This window comes from Schistocerca piceifrons, chromosome 3 (assembly GCF_021461385.2).
Source record: "Schistocerca piceifrons isolate TAMUIC-IGC-003096 chromosome 3, iqSchPice1.1, whole genome shotgun sequence".
Lineage (NCBI taxonomy): Eukaryota > Metazoa > Arthropoda > Insecta > Orthoptera > Acrididae > Schistocerca > Schistocerca piceifrons.
The window spans coordinates 716555101-716570461 of NC_060140.1; the positions used below are offsets into that span (position 1 = coordinate 716555101).

The 15361-nt window shown below is 42.5% G+C and overlaps 1 protein-coding gene across 1 annotated transcript in view; it reads left to right on the plus strand.

Annotated features, from left to right (window-relative positions):
- The first annotated feature begins 4649 nt into the window (after window positions 1–4649).
- The window catches only part of LOC124788139 (ATP-dependent RNA helicase p62-like), a 60033-nt gene continuing 49321 nt past the window's right edge, over window positions 4650–15361 (plus strand). The window contains 2 exon segments of the mRNA XM_047255282.1: window positions 4650–4688; window positions 4807–4897. Coding sequence (XP_047111238.1) covers window positions 4670–4688; window positions 4807–4897 — 110 coding nt within the window. The 5' untranslated portion in view covers window positions 4650–4669.

Here is a 15361-nt window from a genome sequence, read left to right on the forward strand (position 1 = left end):
GTTGCAAGGCCCATATATGCTCAATAATGTTCTTGTCTGGGGAGTTTGGTGGCCAGCGAAAGTATTTAAACTCAGAAGAGTGTTCCTGGTGCCACTCTGTAGTAATTCTGAACGTGTGGGGTGTCGCATTGTCCTGCCAGAATTGCCTAAGTCCGTTGGAATGTAGAATGGAAATAAATGGATGCGTCAGCCGCTTGCCACACCAGAACTGTTGTGTTCTAGCTTGACCAGCTGCAAAGGTTACCTTTCCCTTTCGAAATCATAAGAGGAAGGATGAAATTCCCTGATTCATTTATAAAGATAGGCGCTGGTAGGTAACTATTATTTAAAATTGATATTAATTGATGGAAATCTGGTAATACCCAGCATAGACTCAATTTCTACTATTCTAAAAGATGTCAATAGAATAGCTATGAATCCACCCTATACCAATGTCACACATTATGACATTATTTGAAAAGGAAATTCTGATAACAAAAATATCTCCATTTTATGAATACAATTACTTGGCGAAAATGTAGCATTTATGTACAAGTCTGCTGGTTAACCTGGAGAAAAATCCTGTCTATAGTCACCCAAAAATGTATGGACAGATACACAAAAAAATGGCCACATTGTTACTTTATTTACAGCAATGAATCGATTCATCCCTTAAACAGCTACCTAGGATCTGCACCTTTCTGCTCACAGTCATTGGAGTGTAGAAAATAACAATTACTAGAAGAGGCCTAAATTTTTATTGCAGAATCATTTGCTGTTCTGGAAGCACTGAAGTGAACTATGGACATTGCTCGAAATAAAATTCTGAGAGTGGCGCATTTTACAACTGTATTATAGTTAATGACAACGAAAACTGTAGTGTATCTTCCAATAATGATACTATCTAGTCCATCAACTAGTATATTCAGTTAACAGAGATGGGAACCTCAACGAAATTATTTGTACAAATGCTGACTGTGGAATCGATACTATGAAGAAGTGTATGTATTTGCAAAAGTCGCTATATTAACAAGGATATATTTAAATAAAAAACTGTTTCACACAATTTTTATAACTCCATCAAATCTAGAAAGATGTACCGAGGCATTTACTGTCCAACAGCGCAAGACAAGATCCCATAGAATTCATGGTCCCAAAAACAATGACAACAGAAGAAACATAACCATATCAATGAGAATGAGTCTAGGGATAGAAAATTTCCCATTCATTTGTAATGTCTTGTGCTACATAGAACAGTGTACTGTCAGCAGAAATGAAACAATTGTCGAAGTAGACAGGGTATGTTCTCATGATTTATTGAGGATTCAGAAGGAAGAGCTAATGGTGAATCTAATAAACGAAAATGTACTGCTGCCTCAGTCCAGCAAAACTCTCTTGTAGTCATCAATAGTTGTCATGTATCTCCTAGAATTAAATATATCAACACAAGTTATTCATGTATTTAGTGTGTGTTATCAGGAAGTACCTCTTGTACATAGACAACAGTGCAAAAGCAATGAAAGAACACATCTTGATTACAGTGTTTATGGTGTGAAATTAAATGTTCGCAGTAGTTATCGTTTTCCTATTGTATAACTTCAGAGTACTAATTCACTGCATTTTGTTAACATTCAGCACCTTAATTAAACATGCTATTCTCAGAGTGAATTTTCTGTAAATGTCTACACAGATGATGGTTTTAAAGTATGCCAATAAAGAACTAATGGCATTATTGACATATCTGAACACAGTGACTCTACACACCCTAAAGGAAAAAATCGATGCATCTTGAAGGAAGCATCTGAACGGGATAGGAATTCCCATATGTGATGTAGATGCACAGACAAACAAATGATTACAGTTTCAGAGAAACTTTGATGCTTTATTCAAGAGAAAGTGGTTCACAAACTGAGCAGGTCAATAATGCATTGGTCCACCTCTGGTCCTTATGCAAGCAGTTATTCTGCTTAGCATTGATTGATAGAGTTGATGGATCTCCTTCTGAAGGATTTGTGCCAAATTCTAACCAATTGGCCTATTAGATGATCAAAATCCCAAGATGGTTGGAGGGTCCTGTCCTTAATGCTCCAAATGCTCTCAGTTGGGGAACATCCAGCAACCTTGATTGCCAAGGTAGGGTTTGGCAAACACAAAGACATGCAAAGGAAAGTCTCACCATGTGCCGATGGGAATTAATCGTGGCTTGCCGTGAAGGGCATAGAATATCACTGACATACCGCTGTATTGTGAGGGTGCCACAGAAGACAAGCAAAGTGGTACTGCTGTGAGAATTAATGCCGCCATAGACAATCACTGCTGGCTGTTGGGCTGTATGGTAGGCGACAATTAGCTTGGCATCCCACAGCTATCCAGGGCATCTGTAGACACAGCTTCACCTGTCACTGGGGCTCAGTTCCAAGAGAGATTGGTTCACTGATTTGGGGGAAGGGACCAAACAGCGAGGTCATCAGTTCCATCGGATGAGCGGAGGAGGGAAGGATGAGGAAGGAAGTTAGCGATGCCATTTCAAAGGAAGTGACTTAGGGAAATCACAGAAAACCTATGTCAGGATGGCCAGACACAGGTTTGAAGTGTCGTCCTTCCAAAGGAGAGTTTAGCGTGTAATCATTGCGCCACCACGCTCTGTCCAAGAGCGATTCATCACTGCAGAAATTCCAACTCCAGTCAATGAGATTCCAGACCAAAGACGTGTCTGGAGATGCCCCACACAGAGGAGGGACACCATACGGCCTGACAACCAGAGTGATAGTCTGAAGTGTCATTTCTTTTCGCATCAGGACCCCTTTGGATGTCCTCTGCAGCACCCTTAGAGCACAGCAGTACATCAGTGATATTCTACACCCTTCAAGGCAACCCATCTTGGGCTTACATTTCAGCAAGAATGCACATAGTGAAAGCTTCTGCTGTTTGTCTTCATGCGTAAGAAATCATACCTTGTCGAGCAAGATTGCTGGATATCAACTCATTTGAGAATGGGAGCATTATTGGCAGGGCCCTCGAACCATCTCGGGATTTTGATGATCTAACGCGCCAATTGAACAGAATTTGGTACAATATCCCTCAGGAGGAAATCCATCACCTTCATTGATCAATGCCAAGCAGAATAACTGTTTGCTTAAGGACCAGAGGTGTACTAATGCATTATTGATTTGCCAAGTTTGTGAAGCTTTTTCTCTTGAGCAAATTATCCAATTTTTCTGGAACTTATTATCATTTGTTTGACTGTAGCGTACATCAGAACTATCAATTTCCATACCATTCTGATAATTCCTTCATGGTGCATCTTTTTTTTTTGTCTTAAAAGTGTATTATATCAATTGTAGTCGACCCTATTTCCAAGAGTCACTTAATGGAATATTAGAATATTTTCATCAGCCATTTTAGACACATCTTTCGATCAGGAGTAAAAACTGTTCACATAATTAATTTCAAATCCTCATGGTGAGCAACCCATAGTGCAGAGGATGGCGATTCAAAAATGCGCGATCATGTTTGCTTTCTGCATGCCTCATCTGAAATGGCTTGAAAACTGGCCTCTAAGAAATTTAATATTTGTTTGAGTGACTTGCTGCACCTGTAAATGATAAAGGACTATTGTTTTATTACGTTTTTATGCCGTTTCAAACTGTTTACTAAGCTGTTAGAAACTTAAGAAACTAAAACAAAATAAATCAGTGACGGCAGCCAAAACATAATGAAGCTATTTATTCCTTTATTAGCACTCTGCCTCTTGCCTTACAAAATTGCCACTACCTAACACTTTGGACACGATGCATGATATACAGACCATGCAGTTAAATGCTGAACACGCAGTTATCCGTTTGTAAAGTGGAGTACTTCTGTGACTCGTTATTTTAACAGTGCTGTCTAAAGTCCCCAAACAGTCAGTTGGTTTGATAGCCATAGACAGTGAGATTCGAAGGTATGTGGGAAATCTTAAAGCGATTACTGTAATTTTTTGAAGTTTGTTCACATATATTGGAAATATGAAATTCTATGGAACTCCTATTTGTTGAGCTAACTGTTGGTGCTTTTGTCTTTCATTATAGTATTGGCCATGTTCTGGGTTCATTGTTTCTAAATAATTGGTACATACTTAGCTGTTGTTATCACTTACGAAAGTCCTGGACGCTAATGAATAAGATCAGTATCCGACGCAGCACTTTCAAGTGCGAATATTAGTACTGCAGTTTTAATGTAAACGCAGTTTTTAGTAACGTAAGTATGATAAATATGGATTACGAATTATTAACAGTTATGGTTTGTAGAAGAACAGATAGGAGCAACGTGGGGAAGTTAAGAACTGTAAATTTGCTGTCGAAATAAGTTATTTGTATTAGTAAATTGATATACTAGTTTTGATGTCGATTTCAGTGTCTGAATAAACTGTACATAGAGCATCGTGCTGTGATGGCCTGTATGTTTGCTGCTTCGAAGGAAAATTTTATGGTGTTCTGTATGTTTGCTGCTTCGAAGGAAAATATTTTCATAAGTAAAGTAATGTAAAAGTATTCGACGGTGAGAAGTAGGTTATTTTTCCATTGTTAAATTTCTTTTTTTTCGTCGCGTTCTGACCTAAGCGATGGGTTATATCTTTATGTGAGGTTAGTGCTTTGGACCGCTTCTGCTTCCTCTGGCCTTTCTACCCCCCTCGAGGTAAGAACGTGGAATGAGTTTCGTATTTAAAGGTAAACTTACCTGGGATAACAGTTAATGGTATTAGCAGTAATTGATTCACGCATTGATTATATTATAGTTTGTATGTTATTTGCCTTGCTGTTTTCTGACTGTAATTTTTGTTTACAGGTCACCGGCTTACCACAATTACACCACATGTTGTAAGCATTGGAACCAACGTCTACAAGTTTCACCAAAGAAAAGTAATTGCCGCGAATATGTAAGTAGAAAACCACCGGTTAACTTCTTTTGGACAGTGTAGTGTAACGAACCTAAAGTGTGCATTTTTTCATATGTTAAAGCTCTGTCACTATATCATAGAATTGGCACCACACTTTCACGCTTTTCGGTGTAACAGAACCCAAATTCAGGAACCTGTATAATATAATTGTCTGTCATGTAACTTTTATCCATTTTTGTGAAACGCTGGGTGCGCTACATTTCCGCATCTTGTGATTTTGCAGTTATGTATTTTAGGTTCCTTGCGTTTACTTTGCAGTTGTAGCTTTTATGACGAAAATGCAGTAATAAGGTGCAAACATAATCGGGCTTTGTTTGAAGTTTTCCATGCAGTTTTGCTGTGGAAGTATAAAGTTCTACCAAAACATATTCATCTAGAAAGATTCATTCATTGGGTATGAAATAGTCACTGACGGAGCGAATTACAAGGAACTGTTGGGGAATGCTATAGTTAATAATGCAATGAAATAGCAGTTGAAATTAAACCATGACCAATTTTTTAAAAAGGGAACAAAAAAATCGCTGAACAAAGGAAGAATGTTAATTTCCTGCATGCCACACTGCACATAACAAAATTCGTTAACATGGCTTTGTTAGCTCTGTTATGTTGTCATTGCCATCAATACGTTCCAGTATGATTTACAGTAGGTGTGAGGATGTGGCAACCCCCATTGCTCAGTTGAAACCACTACAATTGGCCACTGGAGAATTGTTGGGAAAACCATATCAAAATGGGTAAGGACAGGGAAGATGACGCAACACACCACTCTACATTAGACTAATCATCCATGTGGAAATAAATGATTGCCATGAAAGGCTACACTGATGCTTGATAGAATAATGGAATTAAGAGTATTTCATCATTGCATAATCTCAGTTAATGAGTATACAATTGTTGGACTTCATTGTAGATTGTGTTCTTTTATCTCCACTTAAAGCACTAGCATTATCAGTGTAAATTTTTTACATTGTTCTGGCCTTGTGGCTAATTCAGTTGGTAATAAAAGCAGAATCATTCTGTGGCCTATTCAGTTTCAGATGTAGCTTTAATTTAGGCAACTGACGTGCCCAAGGTATTGGCCCCACCACCCTACTTTGCCCCAGTAGTGGTTGTTGAATGAACTGTTTTGATTGTCACCATGAAAATCATCACCACCTTAAATTCTCAAATTGCCATCTCTAAAATGTGACTTTCAAACGTATGTATATTCCAGTCGTCAATAGCTGGTTTTTCCATAGTACAATTAGATTTTGTTTGTCACAAGAGTAATGGCCAGTAGAGTTGCTACTGGAGATTACAGAAAACATCAGATTGCCTCACTGTAGAGGACACAAGACTTCATCTTGATTGTTTCGTTGGTGTCCAATGGAAACTGAAATCCTAGTGGATCTGCCATTCAAAGTGATATTGACTTACCATACTCCATCTCCATTTTGCTTTATTTTTATGCCAAGGAAACTTCAGTGGTACCTGTTCTAAGAAAATCGTGCTGTAAAATGATCAGAAAGCAGTAATTTTGTCCCGTCACTACCAAATTTACTATACATAGGCCTAGTTGTCCGTAGTTGTGACAGCATATGCAGGGATTTGAAGCATTGTACTGCAAAACCAGCTTTCATCATTATTTCCATAAAAATTTGTTTCACAAAGTGGCTAGCATCCAGCGCATGTGGTCTATCGATTATTTATGATTCTGAAATGCATTGCTGTTGGTTTCTGAACAGATTTAATCACATTCTAAGTTGATGTTCAAATGTGTGCATCGTGTATGTGATGTCTCTGCGAGAGGAATATCCGTCACATCTAGAAATAAGCTTTTCTGCAGCCAAAAGGAATGGGGTCATACGAGCTGAGCGGAATAAAGCCGAATTGGTGAATGCCAATTGCTGTTTATATAGTTGACTGGGTTTGCGAAAGATAAGCGTTTTTATAATTACTAGCCAAATCCATAGATTCAGACTACGTGTGGAAATAAGTGACTAACAGTAATAACAGTTAAGAAATATTACATATTATCTTCTCGGTGTATCCAAGAGAATGAAATTTTGACAAAAAAAATACAATTGGCCAGACCGCCAGTTATACAGTCCCCGGCTAGCAACCGCTTAAGTTCTATTCTGGGAGCAGCGTGGAAAATGCATTGTATGAATACGTAATAACACTTTACCGGAGAATAAACATGGAATAACTAAACCGGTAGTTCTGTCAGGGTTTGTGAAGTTAACCAGAGAATAAGTTCTGGCACAGGCAGGAATAGTTACAGAATAAGTGATGACTTGATTGTTTGTTAGGCCGGTATTACACTATCAAATTTCTTTGTCAAAGATTTGATCAAAGAAGTGATCCAATATTCCGTCCAATATATTTGACAAAGATCTTTGACGTAGCGCTACAAGGGGTATTACACTGTCATCAAATTTTTCGTCAAAGTTCAAGATGGCTGACAACAACTTGTTATTAACCGCAGCAGTTCTATGTACTCCAATTGCATTGTGTGCACATGTGGAAAAGAAGTGGGGGGAGAAAATGGAACCATACATACGAGGTTGACAGTCTTAAAAGTCCTGGGATTACAACTTGATAATAAATTCAGTTGGGAGGAGCACACCACAGAACTGCAGAAACGCCTTAACAAATCTGTATTTGCAATTCGAGTGTTAGCAGACATAGGCAACATAAAAATGAAAAAGCTTGCATACTTTCATTCCATAATGTCTTATGGGATAATATTTTGGGGTAAATCTTGAAGTCAAACAAAAGTTTTCAAGGTCCAAAAGCATGTAATACGTATTATTTGTGGAGTAAATTCACGGACCTCCTGCAGAAACCTCTTCAAAGAACTGGGTACTTCAGATTCTTGCATTGGTACTGGGGGAAAATAAGAAAGAAAATGAAACTGTTGGCGGGCCAGAAGTACAGTGAGACTGTCGTTTGGACGTACGAGATTTGCAGCTTAGCTTTTTTTTTTTTTTTGTATTTCATGCCTAGATAACTTCCGTAGAGATATTGTTGCATGTGGATCATTATATGTAATGATTATTACAATACATGCAACGATATGTTTGTACAGTTATCTAGGCATGAGAAACAAACAACAAAAAACTATAACTCTCGTAGGCCCAAATGACAGTCTCACTATACTTCCGGCTCGCAGGTTAACTACTGCCTCTCAGTATATTTACTTCTTAATAAAATTTGTCGTAAATAATATACCACTTTTTCCAACAAACAACTCAGTTCATACATACAATACCAGGAACAAAAATGATCTGCACAAGGACTTAAAAACACTTACTGTTTTTCAAAAAGGGGTCCACTACTCAGGAACACTCATCTTCAATAATTTGCCAGGAAACATAAAAAATTTAGTTAGAAATAAAGATCAGTTTAAAAGGAGCCTGAAAAACTTACTACTGGCCAACTCCTTCTACTCCATTGGCGAAATTTTTAATAGAAACAAATGATGTATTTATTCATACTATTAGTATTTTTATTTCAGCTTTAAAAAAATCGACATGTTCCACATCCACGAGGATCTCCTCAGCACGGATCTATGGAACGAAAAACTAATCTAATCTGGGTGAAGCCGTGGGTTTTACGACGACACGATAAAAGCATTCAACAAAACTTGTTACGTGAGCTTACAGTGGAAGACGTCAAGTCGTACATCAATTACTTAAGAATGGATGAGCATACATTTCTGTATGTGCTCAATGAAGTGTATCCTCGTATCACAAAGCACAATTTTCACTTAAGAACTGCTACATCTTCAGAAGACAGGCTCACTATAACACTCAGATTCCTTGCTACAGGAGAGGGTTATGTTAGGTTAGGTCAGGTCAGGTTAGGTCTCCAATCTTCTTAATCTATTTTTTATTCAGGCTGCCTCACGTTGTAAAGCGCCTCATAAGCTTCAGACATCTCTATTAATTCTGTAGTTGTCGGCACACACCAATTGTATTTACCGGCAATGGTTATAAAAACACTACAGACGACAGAACGCTGCAGCGATGCTAGCGCTCCGCGTGGTAACATACCGCATTGCAGTGAACAGAAGACAAGCGATTTCTTTGATCAAATATACGGCCTCGGCCTAGATTTGATCAAATATTGGACGACATTTGTCAAAGATCCCTATTACACTATCAAATATCTTTGACAAAGATATTGGACAAAGATATTTGATAGTGTAATACCGGCCTTAGAACAGGGAAGAAGGAGAAATGGGGACACTGCACAAATTATGGAAGAATATGAACATTCCAAATTTACATTAAAATTTTGCGCTACTACTTTTTGATGTTGTGAAATGTGAAACTATTTTCTTACAAAGCATTTTGCTTGTAGTAGGCCTAATAGGCATTTGATTTTGGTACTTAATGAATTTTATTCTGATGTGTTAATAGAAATGACCATATGTGCCAAAACAGTTTCATTTATTTGATATGTGTTACAGTTGCTGCAATATTAGGCAAGCCTATTTCGTTTTATCTAGCAGACACATAATCAGATCAAGAAACTGGATCAGTTTAGGGTACTATTTATATTAACAGCTTTTTCAGTATTATAAGACGACAGTGTCCCCCAGCGGGTCCGGGGTAAGAATATGCCAGAGGTATTCCTGCCTGGAGTAAGAGGCGACTAAAAGGAGTTCCTCCCCCTCAAGGAGGTAGCTTGCACCTGCGTCCGGAGGAGGACGGTTCAACGTCTTACAGTTGTGGTCATTTTGGTTTTTCGCTTATTCTGGTTTCTTCCTTTGTTTCCTCTTTGTCTTTCTCCCTCTCTTACTGTCTTCCTTGCCTTCTTCTCCTTGTCCACCCTATGGTCTCCGCCTTGGCGTTTGAGACACTGTCCTTACTCTCCCTTTTTTCCTATTCTTCTTTCCTCCCTGAAGACCGACCCACACGTTCGCACGCGTAGCCGGTGACAGGGTAAAGTGTAATTCCCCACCCTGGGTAGACAAGTAGGGCCCCTGGTAAAGGCCAGGCCCGGGGAGGGGCGATTGCCCGAGCTGACACCTTCCGACCATGCCGATTGGTCCCTCCGTCCGTTTCTCAGGAGGTGTGACCTGAGGTGTAAACATTCACCTAAGGCGGGAGTGCCCTCTTAGAGGGTTTTCACAAGGAAGGAGCATGCCATCAGAGATGCTGGTAATCATGGGGGATTCATCCGCATTGGATTTTTCTTCTTCTTCTCTCTCGACTTCTGCCCAAAAACGGAAACTTGACCAGCCACCAGTGACAAAAGTACTGCCGCCTGCCCCAAAGTTCCTCGTAGTTTCTAGATCTGAGGACGGAAAGGATTTTTCATCTGTCAAACCTTTCGTTATTCAGAAGGGTGTAGATGCCATAGCTGGACCTGTCAAGTCTTGTACCAGGATGCGTAACGGTACCTTGTTGTTGGAAACTGAGAGTGCGTTTCAGGCACATAAACTCTTTTGGGCCACACTCCTGTACACGTTCCCTGTCCGGGTGGAGGCTCACCGCACTTTTCAAAGTGGTGTGGTATCTACTAGATCACTCGACGGATTGACTAATAAGGAGATTCAGTCTTTTCTCGCTGAGCAGGGCGTTACGCGCTGCTACCAGTGTCAGCGTTTTAACCACACCCGCCAGTCTTGTTCTAATGCGGCTAAATGCGTCACTTGTGGCAGGGATGTCCATGAGTGACTGTCCGCCTCCGTCTCCTCGTTGCGTGAACTGTCTTGTAGGGTGCCCATGCAGCGTCCTCTCGCGACTGTCCCATCTATAGGGATGAATGCTGTATACTGGATATTCGGGTCAAAGAGAAAGTGTCCACCTCGGCTGCTCGCGAGCTTTTTGCTAGTAGGAAGCCCACACTCCTCCCAGTGTGGAAATACAGTACCGTTCTCGCCTCTCCTCGGCCTACCGGGGAGGTATCGACGCAGACATGCAATCTGACCTTTGGCGCTACGGTCATCCGTTCGGCCAGGGCTAAGATCACCCAGTCAACGTCTCCTCTTCCTCCCGTCACCCCTAAGACACAAGCACCTTCATCAGCTTCTGCCAAGACTAAGATCCAGAAGTCAGATGCACGGGCCTTCAAGAAGGAACCGTCCCGTGAAGACTTCATACGTACCCTGAACTCCCAGCCATTGACCAGTACGTACTTCGACTAAATTACCTTCCAAGATGGCTCATAGGAAGAAAAGTTCTCCGTCTCTGCCACGGCGCGTTTCTTCTCCTGCGCCACCCAGCGGTTGCCGCCTCAGGCCGTCATCTGTTTCGCCTGACTGCACTGCTGGTAGCCAAACATCTGGCCGTTCACCGGCGGAGGAAGCTCCCCCTCTCGACCATCTTAACATGGTGGCCGACGAAACTATTGAAAAAATGGACGAGGACTCTCCACCTATTGATAGCGGCAGCAATGCTTGCTCGAAGCCAGGCCCTCAGCGGCCTTCGAGGTGACCCCTTCTTGCTTCTCCTTTTTCTTTTTCTTCTCATGATGGCACTTCTTCATTGGAATATTTGTGGCATTCGCTCCAACCGAGAGGACTTAAAGTTGCTGCTACGCTTCACTGTCAGGTCGTAGTAGCTCTCCAGAAAACGAAGCTACGCTCATGCGATCGTATTGACTTGGCACACTATACCTCTGTGCATTTTGACCTACCCCCTGTGGCAGGTATTCCGGCTCGTGGAGGGGCTATGTTGCTGGTCCGGGAAGATATCTACTATGATCACATCACATTGCACACTGATCTGCAGGCAGTTGCCATCCGAATTACTCTCCCCACTTCCACATTTTCCATTTGTACTGTTTACACTCCATCGTCGTCTGTCGCTTCTAGGGCAGACATGATGCAAATTATTGCTCAGCTACCTGCACCGTTTTTGTTGACTGGAGACTTCAATGCCCACCATCCCCTCTGGGGCTCTCCAGCATCCTGCCTGAGAGGCTCCCTGTTAGCGGACCTTTTCAACCACCTCAATCTTGTCTGCCTCAATACTGGTGCCCCTACTTTTCTTTCGGACACAACTCGCACCTATTCCCATTTAGACCTCTCTATATGTACTACCCAACTTGCAGGTCGGTTTGAGTGGTACGCTCTTTCTGATACATATTCGAGCTACAACTTCCCTTGTGTTATCCATCTCATGCATCATACCCCATCTCCATGCTCAACTAGTTGGAACATCTCCAAAGCAGACTGGGGGCTCTTCTCTTCCAGGGCGACATTTCAGGATCAAAACTTCGCAAGCTGCGATAGTCAGGTCGCACACCTCACGGAAGTCATTCTCACTGCTGCTGAATATTCCATCCCTCATACTACCTCTTCTCCACGTTGCGTACTGGTGCCCTGGTGGACAGCAGCTACACGTGCTCGTCGACGTGCTTTACGCACCTTTAAACACCACCCTATGATGGCGAATTGTAGTAATTATAAACGATTACCTGCGCAGTGTAGTTGTGTTATTGAAGAAAGCAAGAAAGCCAGCTGGGCTGCTTTCACAAGCTCCTTCAACAGTTTTACTCCTGTTGTCTGGGGGTAGCCTGTGCCAGCTAAGGTCCACTCACCAGTTTCTGGCTTGACGGTTGCGAATGACATACTTGTGGCCCCTGAGGAAGTCTCCAATGCCTTCGGCCGATTTTTCGCAGAGGTTTCGAGCTCCGCTCATTGCCACCCTGCCTTCCTCCCCCAAAAACAGGCAGAGGCGGCAAGGCCACCTAACTTCCGCTCCTCGAATCATGAAAGTTATAATGCGTCATTCACCATGCAGGAACTCGAAAGTGCACTTGCCCGGTCATGGTCCTCTGCTCTGGGGCCTGATTCTATTCATATTCAAATGCTGAAAAACCTTTCTCCTGTGGGTAAAGATTTTCTTCTTCATACTTATAGTCCCATCTGGATTGACGGTCATGTTCCCACATGCTGGTGCAAATCTATTGTTGTCCTGATTCCTAATCCAGGGGACAAGCACTTGCCTTCCAGTTATTGACCCATTTCCCTTACCAACTGTCTCTGTGAGGTGATAGAACGAATGGTTAACTCTCGTTCGGTTTGGCTGCTCGAATCTCAACGCCTACAATGTGGCTTTTGTAGGTGCCGCTCTGCTGTTGACCATCTGGTTACCTTGTCGACCTTCATTATTCATAACTTCTTGCGGAAGCGCCAGACAGTGCCTGTGCTCTTTGATTTGGAGAAGGCTTAAGACACCTGTTGGAGGGTGGGCATTCTCCGCACCATGCATACATGGGGCCTTCGCGGTCGCCTCCGTCTTTTTATTTGTGCGTTTTTAATGGATCGAAAGTTCAGGGTATGTGTGGGTTCTGTCCTGTCAGACACCTTTCGCCAGGAGAAGGGGTGCTACAGTGCTCAGTTTTGAGCGTCTTTTTCTACGCCATAGCAATCAATCCAATAATGGATTGCCTCCCAGCTGATGTATCAGGCTCCCTTTTCGTGGACGATTTTACCATCTACTGCAGCGTGCAGTGTACATGTTTCCTGGAGCGCTGCCTTCAGCTTGTATTGACAGTCTTTACTCCTGGAGTGTCGCCAATGGCTTCCATTTTTCTGCCGAGAAAACGGTCTGTATTAACTTCTGGCGCTACAAAGTTTCTCCCACTGTCCTTACATCGCAGTCCAGTTACTCTCCCATTCGTGGAAACATTTGCCAGGAAACTTAATTGGTCTCCACATGTCATATTTGGCTGCCTGTTGTATCCGTTCCCTAAATGTCCTCTGTGTTCTCAGCGGTATGCCGTGGGGAGCGGATCGAACCGTCCTACTTCGCCTATATCGGTCGATCGTCCGCTCAAAGCTGTATTATGGGAGCTTTGTATACTACTCTGCACGCCCGTCCATCCTACCCCGCCTCAACTCTATACAACATCAGGGGTTACGTCTTGCGATCCGAGTGTTCTATACTAGTCCCGTTGAGTCTTCGCGCTGAAGCCGGTGAATTGCCACTAACCTACCGGCGCGATATACTGCTTTGTCGGTATACCTGTCGGCTATTATCAATGCCCAAGCACCCGCCTTATCGTTCCTTTTCTGACGATTCTCTCGACCGTCAATACGGGTTGTATGTATCTGCCCTGCTACCCCCTGGAGTTCGCATTTGTCGCCTCTTTCAGCAACTTGATCTTCCACTCCCTGTAACCTTTAGAGTGGGCGAGAGCCAAACGCCAACTTGGCTCCAGGCTCAGGTTCACGTTCACCTTGACCTCAGCTTGCTCCCAAAGGAGGTTACCTAAGCTTCGGTATACCGCTCGCGGTTTGTTGAACTTCGTTCGAAGTTCATTAATATGATCTTCATTTATGCAGATGGCTCTAAGACCAATGACGGTGTCGGGTGTTCTTTTATTGTCGGGCACACGGTTTCAAATATTGGTTCCATGGCCATTATTCGGTCTTCACAGCTGAGCTATTTGCCCTCTATCAGGCTGTTCTTAACATCCATCGCCACCGACATTCTGCTTATGTCATCTGCTCTGATTGCCTGAGCGCCATCCAGAGCCTCAGTGATCCGTATTCGGTTCACCCTTTCGTGCACCGGATCCAACGCTCGCTTCAGCAGCTGGCGGACAGTGGTTCTCCGGTTACTTTTGTGTGGGTTCCTGGTCATGTCGGTATCCCTGGGAACGAAGCTGCAGATGCCGCAGCCAAGGCTGCGGTCCTCCAGCCTCGGACAGCTTCTTGTTGTGTGGCTTCATCTGATTTTAGCAGGGTCATTTGTCAGCGGATTTTATCGCTGTGGCATGCCAATTGATTTACACTTACTGAAAACAAGCTTCAGGCCTTGAAACCTCTCCCCACAGCTTGGACGACATCTTCACGCTCTTCTCGGCGGGAGGAGGTCGTTTTGGCCCGGTTAAGGATTGGGCACTGCCGGTTCAGCCACCGCCATCTGCTGACGGCTGCACCGGCGCCGTTCTGCCCATGTGGGCAATTGCTGACGGTACGCCACATTTTAACGTCCTGTCCGAATTTTAATACACCGCATTGATCTGGGCCTGCCATGTACTCTCGATGAAATTTTAGCGGATGACCCAGGAGCGGCTGCTCGCATTCTTCGTTTTATCCACTTGACAAACATGTCTAAGGACATTTGATTATGCTGTTTTCTTTTAATCCCTTGCCTGTTAATGTGCCTTTTATAGTGTTGTCCTTTTTAGTTGCTGTTTTAACGTTGTGCCTCGCGGTGCATTCATAATTTAGTCTGGGTGCTAATGACCACTGTAGTTGTGCACCCTAAAACAACAAAAAAGACCTTGTCTTTTCGTGTAGTAAAACATTTGATAAGTTTCCCAGAAAGGAAGGCACACCATGTAAAACTGTAGCAAGATTAGAAAGACAAAAATGCCAGGACTTCAGTATAGAAGAAATGTGTACTGTTTTGCTGCTTATCTCCTGTCTTTACTGATTTTATGTAACCAGTATTTAATGTTGTCACACACAACAGCAAGTTATTAGCTAAGAAG